Here is a 7,806-nt window from a genome sequence, read left to right as displayed (position 1 = left end):
GGGTTCCTGTTGCATGGAGGATTGTTTTCCATCCTTTGACTTTCAGTCTATGGATTTCCTTTTGAGTAAAATGTGTTTCCTGTATACACCATATCGTTGGATTTTGTTTCTTAATCTACTCTGCCTGTCTGTTTCTTTTGACTGGCAAATTGAGGCCATTTACATTAATGGTTATAACTGAGATGTGTTGACTTATGATTGTCATGTTATTTACTTGCTGTTGGTTTCCTACTTTTTCTACTTGTTTACTTGCTTGTTCTGCTTAAGGGTTCCTTTCCATTCCTGAAATTGTGGTCATGTTTTTCCTCTGTCTAGAACATCTTTTAGTACTCTTTGCAATGATGGTTTGACACTCATGAAGTTCTTCAGTTGTTCTTTGTCATGGAAATATTTTATTTCTCCATTGAATCTGAAGGACAGTTTGGCAGGGTGCATCAGTCTTGGTTGGAAATTGTTTCATCTCAGGACCTGTAATACTTCACTCCAGGCTCTTCTCAATTGGATGGTTTGTGTTGAGAAGTCTACTGTGATTCTAATGAGGTTTTCTTTATAGATAATCTGTTTCTTTTCTCTAGCAGCTTTTAATATTCTGTTCTTTTGCTGGATATCTAGGATGTTGATTATTATATGTCTGGTGTGGTTTTATTTTGGTTGTGGCTAGTTGGGGTTCTGTATGCCTCATTTACTGTACTTCAGAATCTCCATGCTTGGGAAGTTTTCTGCTATTATTTCTGCAAATATTCTTTTTATGTCGTTTGTGTTGCCTCCTGCTGTTTCATTGACTCCTATTAGTCTTACATTATTTCTCTTTGCCTCATCTTGCCACTGTTGGATTGATTTTACCTGGATCCTTGTTGATTTTAAGAGATCCTTCCTTTCATGATCATTAGCTGCCATACTGTCTTCAATATCTGAGATTCTATCTTCAGCCTCATTCAAGTGGTTTTGCCAGTTTCCAATGGAAGTTTTGATTTCCTGGATATCTCTTTGAATCTGTTTCATGCATTCTAGTTCTGACCTATATTGTTCATTTAATGTTTCCATTGTTTTCCTGTGCTCATCTATTTTTTTGTATGTGTCTTCTTTAGATGTGCTGAGCAGTTCTTTCATTATTGATGTCATTTCTTTTTTTACCTGGGCGATTATTTCTTATCTGATTTCTTCTATGGCCTGTTGGAGTTGTTTCTTTACTTCAATTTTGATCATTTCAGAGATTTCAGGTATGTGACTTCCAATTTCTCCTATGTCAGTGTCTCCTAGACTTGTTCTGGGGGGAGTTGAGTTCTGAGATTGCATTTTGCTCCTTCATCTTGTCCTTTTGGATGTCATATGGAAAGTGCTGAGCCAAATGCTATTCAGGCAACTTGCTGAAGGTCTCTAGAGACCTTAGTTTACATGGACATCAGACTTATCTCAAGGTGGTAGAAGGCAGTGGACCACTGGGCCCAGGAAACCCAGGCCATTGGTGGGGTACACAGCTCAGACCACAACTACCATGGTGGTGGAAAGCTGGCCTTCAGTACCAGGGCCTCCAGACCATCAGTGGAAAACATATGGGCCTCAGCCATGAACCCAATGGTGGCCATTCAGGGGTTGCTGCTCTGGGTTCCTCAGGTGGCTGGTTGTGGGAGGGCACCTCCCCTGCCAATGGAGAGGTCCACAGAAATGGGGCAGCTCCCACATTGTTTCCCTGTGCCAAAGAGCAGGGCTGGGCATCTGCGCAGGCCTCACCTGCCAACAGAGAGTTCTACAGCAAAGGGGCAGCTCCCGCATTGCTTCCCTGTCCTAAAGGAGCAAGATGGGGCATCCACTGGCAAACATTTTTTTACCACACTGTGGGTTGTTTCTTCATCTTCTTTGCCTCACAGCTACTGGTCTATCTTCTTGCTCTCCAGTGCAGATGACCTCACTTTCAAATTCTTCTTTGTTACAGAGTGTAACATCTCCCTCCCTCTGAGCCTGCACCCAGGCCCTGAAGGTCAGTGGGGACGTTAGGACAGTTCCCTCCTAGGAGACTGATACCAATGAAAGTCTTTCCATTTGGGGTTTAATGACCTTTTAGCATGAGAGATGGCTTTTCTTTGGGGCTGAGCCTACTCTGATTCTGTTACTGGTATGCATAACAGAAACCTGACACAGTTAGCTTCTTGGCTCATTTGGTTTTGAAGTTGTCTTTTGTATTTAGAGCAAATTATTGTTGTCTTTCCATTTGTTCCCTATGGTAGGAGCTGTTAGACAATATTCAGTCCATAGCTCTACATTTTTCAGCTGTTATCTTACCTGAATGGTCTGGAACCCCTAAACCAGTATGGTTCACTTGCTCAAAGGGGCAAATATGGGGGGGTGCTCCTTTCAATCCATAGCCCTTGCAAAATTTACACTTACCTTCCCTCAGGTGTGTGGGGGTTATGTGTTCCAAACCACCTTATTCTGCCTTAATGTTCCCTGGAAAATTCTCTGGGCTTCCAGGCTATATTGGTAGGAGGTTCCAGCTCCAGGTCTGGATGAGCTTGCTGCACTGGCCTTTGCCCCCTTGCCACAGAAGACAGCCAAAGCCCAGTTCCTGAGGGGTTTCTTCCATACTAGTAAATGTGCTCAAACAGGAGGGATTTGAGTACCACCCTTCTCTCTCTGTATTCCTGGTTTTGCTTCAAATTAGGCCTCAATAGACTTCATTATCTTGTTAGTTCTTCAACACTCTGAAGAAGGTTGTGTCCAGCAATTTTAGTGGTCCTAAGGTCAGTTTATTTTGAACTACTCACCATTTCTACTAAACCTAACTTTCTTACCTCATTTGAAACAATCCAGCCAGGCATTGGGTGCATGCCTGTAATCCTAGCACTTGGGAGGCTGAGGCAGGAGGATCATTGCAGGTTCAAGTCCAGCCTGGGTTCCAAAGTGAGCTCAAGGCCAGCCTAAACAGCATAGTGAGACCCTGTCTCAAAAAGACAAACAAAATTTTTTAAAAAGAAACAATCCAATGGAGGCATCCAAGCACAAAATTGTTCACTCACACAGAACACTAATGGGTGCTATTATTTTGTCCTCAAATAGAAACACGGTCATCCCTGGTATCTGTGGCAGGTTGGTTCCAAGAAAGCCTTACAGATACCAAAACCCAAGGGTGCTCAAGTCTCTTAGGTACAATGAATGGCATAGTATTTGTATTTATCCTAGATGCCACCTTGCAATGCTCTAAGTTAACTTTAAATTAAATTATATTTAATTTATAATGCCTTATACAATGCCTACACATCACTTCATTTAAGTACATTCCATCTGCCTAGTACTTAGTGCATTGCAAATTCAAGTTTTGCTTATTAAAATTTTCTGGAACATTTTTTCTCAAATATTTTCCATATGTAGGTAGTAAAATCCTCAGACACAAAACCTGAAGATGCAGACGATCAACTATACTTAAGAAGAAGCAAGCATACTGTCTATTCAAAGAGGTTTTGAGCAAGGGTTTTGCAAATGTTGCATTTTTTTTACCCCACCATAGTTTATATTCTGAGAAAAGGACACGCAGATGATGCTGAATTGTCAAGTTTGTTAATGCCATTTCCTATTCAATATGGATTACTTTATGGTTTTACATCAGGTTTACTATATTTCTATACTTCTGTTGTAGAAGAGGCCCCAAGATGTACAATTGCATATTTGTGATAGAATTAAACCACGCAACATTTGCAACATATTCATTTAATGCTAAACAATACTCTTAATATTCTACAGAAATGTTCCCCTGACGTTGATGCCTTCCAAGGAATCATGAAGCAAGTCCTCTCACTTGATTTCTTTGTTTTTCCTTCAGCTGGCTGAAAAGCTGCACAAAGCTCAGTTAGAGAACAAAGAGCTACACGAGAAATTGAACACTATTCTACAACAGTATAGGATTGTGCTAACTGAGGAAGATCAAGTTTTTTTGCAGAAACGGAAGATCTATGATGAGTATGTTTCAATCCATAATTCCTTCATCAATCAACATGCCATAGTTATGGGTGCTGGTTTTATGTTCATTATTGTGGCATTTAAGCTACAGAAAATTGTGGCAATTGTTTCATCTTATACAATATGTACAGCATTCAGAAAATGAGACTGTTAGTATTCTTCAAGCAAAAACCTTCCCCAAATCAATACTAAATTAGTTATCAATTGGAATCCTAAAGTGGGTTGATGATGAATAACTGTAACACTAAAAATTATGTTGCCATAATTTTTTCCAGCACTTGGAATTGAACCCTTGGCCTTCACTTTAGGCTATATTCTCAGCTCTCTTTTTATTTTTTACTTTAAGACAGCGTTTCACTAAGTCACTAAGTAGCCCAACCTGGGATCCAGCTTTCAATCCTCCTGTGTCAGCCTCTCATAGTGTTGGAATTATAGGCATTGCCACCATACCTATCTTCATCAAGTGTTTTCTGGTCTTATGTCAGGCTGCCATAATAAAATTGTATAGGCTGGCTGCTTAAGCAGCAGAAATTGTGTCTAGATGTCCCCCCACAGTCTCATGTTGTCATAGATGGAGCTTTTTCAGAGGTGGTTGAATCTAGAGTGTGTGACACTGGGATTGATTCATGGTGCAATGCTATGATCAAGGGCACTAGCGTCCAGGGTGTGAGTGCTGCCTTCCCTAAGTAGCCTGCTTAAGATAAAAGGGGCAGAAAGATGCTGTTAAAGTCCCTTTGTTGCTTTTGCTACCTTGTGTGCACCATAAACTGTTCTCCTCTGCCATTCCACCCTGCCTTGGAGCCAGCCAGTCATGGACTAAGACCTCTACAAACTGTGAGCTGAAGCAAACAGTTTGTCCTTTAACTTTGGCTGTCAAGTATTTTGTCTCAGCAACAAGAAAAGTAACTAAGACAGGAACTCAGGTTAGGATGTCTTCCTGAGTTGCAGAGTCTCTCTGTTGTCTCTGTCTCTCTGTCTGTCTCTGTCTCTGTCTCTGTCTCTCTCTTGCTCTCTCTCTGTCCCTCTCTCTCTCTCTGTCTCCCCTCACATAGTGGAAGAGTTTTTTGGTGCCTCTTGTTATAAGCACATCAATTCCATCACAAGGGCCCATCTTCATGACTTCAGCCACACCTAGTTACTTTCCAAAGCCCCATCTTTGTTATTGTTCAAACTATATTAAAACATTGACCCTCGTGTTCCTCATCTCTGCCTTTTTGTTACCCTAATCTCTCTATCCACTGGGGGTTAGGGTGTACATAAATTCTGGAGGTGGGGCACAACTCTGCCTGTGGAAGTTTTGAAGATGAGTCACTTCATCTTTCAGCAGAACAGGCCAGGGTTGATAAGCACATCGGAAAAGTGCACATCCCAAGAGATGACATGTAATGCTGCTCTTCTGTACTTATTATTGTGGTTAATGTTCTTTCAGTGGCTTGGGGCTTCATAAATTTTAGGAAAATCCTATGTGTAAGTTTGTATGTATTTAGCCACTGCCAGCAAAAAGACTGTTTCTATGTTTTACTAGTATATTTGTTAAATCACTCATGGTTTAAAATTTCCGCAGTATTTTAAAAATTATTCATGTTTGCTAAAAATGATTATTTCAGCTTTCAACAACTTTCAACAACTAATTTTGTTTTCTCATGGTAGAAACCAGAGACAACTGGAGTTTATTACACAAAAAGAAAACTTCCTAGCGCAAAGACAAATAGACATCAAAAATATGGAAGAAGGACTCATTACACTTAATGATCTTCAAAAGTATGTTTTATGGGTTTTTTTTTTTCTCTTTGGAATTGTTAATGTCTGCATTTTATTTTTTTAATAAGGGATAACAATAAATCTATGCTGATTTCTAATATGCTATGAGAAAGAAAATTCATAACTAGCTCCCTGTTTCCCTGCTCAGGAAAGTCATTATACTGACCCCTTAACTGAAGAGACAGGCTCTAAATTCCACAGAGAGTGCTAGACAATGGACAAGCCCTGGGTCTGGCAACAAGAATGTGCCTGAGATTTTGAACAACACTGACCCTTTATGTTATTCATTTCTGCCATTCTAATTCACTTAAACTTTCAACTTTTTCTGATTAGTAAGCTAATACCTATATCTGATTTTTAAATTTAAATACAGAACTGTGTACCTTGAAAAATAAAAGTTTGCCTTAATCTTTCCCTATCTCCACAAAGATGATCACAGTTAACAGTTTGCTATACATACTTTTAAATATATTTATATATGTATATATGTGTGTGTTGTGTATATCTAAAAATGGGATTGTGCTCTTCCATAACTGGATTTTTGACACTTAAAATTACATTTATGAAAACAAAACAAAACAAAATTACATCATGAGAATGATAAAACAAATACAGTAAAATGATAATTTTTGGAGACATTGGTGAAAACATATGGGAATTGTTTTTATTACTTTTTACATTTATCTGTTGAGTCAGAAACTACTTCAAAATGAAGGGAAGAGTTATTGTTATGGCTTGTATCTAGATGTCCCCCCAAAACCTCATGTGGTCAAGGTGGGGGCTTTTCCAAGGTGGTTGGATCTAGGCTGTGCGATGCTGGGACTAAGGATGTGATGCTGAGGTTGATTCATGCTGGGTTGCTAAGATTAAGGGTGCCCCACCCTGGCTGTGGGTGGGTAGTCTAGATAGAATGTAAGGGACAGAAGAAGGCTGCTGTTCTTGCTTCTTGTTCTTGCTGCCTTCTGCCTGCCATGGACTATTTGTCATCTGTGATGCCCCTCTGCCATGTCATCCTGCCTTGGAGCCAGCCAATTATGGGCTAATTTAGTAATCACACACCCTTGATCCCAGAATCACACACTGTAGTCCAGCCACCTCTTAAAAGACACACCTATATACTGACAAAAAAGCAGACCTGAAGATGAGTGGAACAGATTAGAAGATGCAGGCAGAGCTACAAACACACTCAGCCACCTTATCTTTGATAAAGGGGCCAAACATGTTCATGGGAAGAAAGATAGCCTCTTTAATAAATGCTGGAAAGATAGCCTCTTTAATAAGTGCTGGAAAAACTGGCTTTCCACATGCCAAAAACTAAAACTGGACCCATGTCTTTCACCATGCATTAAATTAAAGTCAAAATGGATCAAAGATCTAAATATGAAATCAGAAACACTAAATCTACTGAAAGAGAAAGTAGGGAAAAATCTCAAAGATATTGGGGTAGGCAGAGAGCTCATGAACAAAAACCAAACTACATGGGAAATACTTCAAAGAATCAACAACTGGGATCTCATCTGACTGAAAGTTTTTGCACATCTAAAGAAATCACCAACACAGTAAAAAGAAAACCCACGAATTGCGAAAAAAATTTTAGCCAACTGCCCCTCATTCAAAGGACTTCTATCTAGAACACATAAAGAATTTAAAAATATAAGGCCCCCAAAATTCAAAGATTCAATCCAAAAATGGGCATCTGAGATGAATATGCACTTGTCAGATGAAGAAATACTAATGGCGAATAAATATATGAAAAAATGTTGAACGTCATTAGTCATTCGAGAAATGCAACTTTAAACAACACTGAGATTCCATCTCACCTCAGAAAGAATCACTATCATCAAGAAATTAACCAATGACAAATGCTGGAGAGGATGTGGGGAAAAAGGAACACTTTTTCACTGCTGGTGGGAATGTCAGTTGGTGAAACCACTGTGGAAATCAGTGTGGAGATTCCTCACAAAACTAGGATTAGGAGTTCCACTTACCCAAGTTATTCCCCTTCTGGGTATTTTTCCAGAAGAATTAAAAACATCATACTACAGAGACATATGTGCACCCATGTTTATAGCAGCACAATTTGTCATAGCTAAA

The 7,806-nt window shown here is 39.6% G+C and overlaps 1 protein-coding gene across 4 annotated transcripts in view; it reads left to right on the top strand.

The window, feature by feature from the left end:
* Ccdc175 (coiled-coil domain containing 175) overlaps nucleotides 1-7,806 on the top strand; it is a 52,333-nt gene that overhangs the window by 26,468 nt on the left and 18,059 nt on the right. For all 4 annotated transcript variants that reach the window (XR_001236804.1, XR_001236805.1, XM_013521950.1 and 1 more), the window contains exons 9-10: nucleotides 3,815-3,951; nucleotides 5,602-5,712. Coding sequence is in view for 2 of the 4 variants with exons in the window: in XM_013521950.1 (XP_013377404.1) it covers nucleotides 3,815-3,951; nucleotides 5,602-5,712 (248 nt within the window). In the remaining 2 variants the exon portion in view is untranslated. The remainder of the gene's footprint in view (nucleotides 1-3,814; nucleotides 3,952-5,601; nucleotides 5,713-7,806) is intronic.

The sequence above is a fragment of the Chinchilla lanigera genome, unplaced genomic scaffold (assembly GCF_000276665.1).
Source record: "Chinchilla lanigera isolate Chin_1 unplaced genomic scaffold, ChiLan1.0 scaffold00065, whole genome shotgun sequence".
In the NCBI taxonomy this organism is placed as follows: Eukaryota; Metazoa; Chordata; class Mammalia; order Rodentia; family Chinchillidae; genus Chinchilla; species Chinchilla lanigera.
Note: the sequence above shows the minus strand (reverse complement) of the source record. Positions and strands in the feature narration are given on the sequence as shown.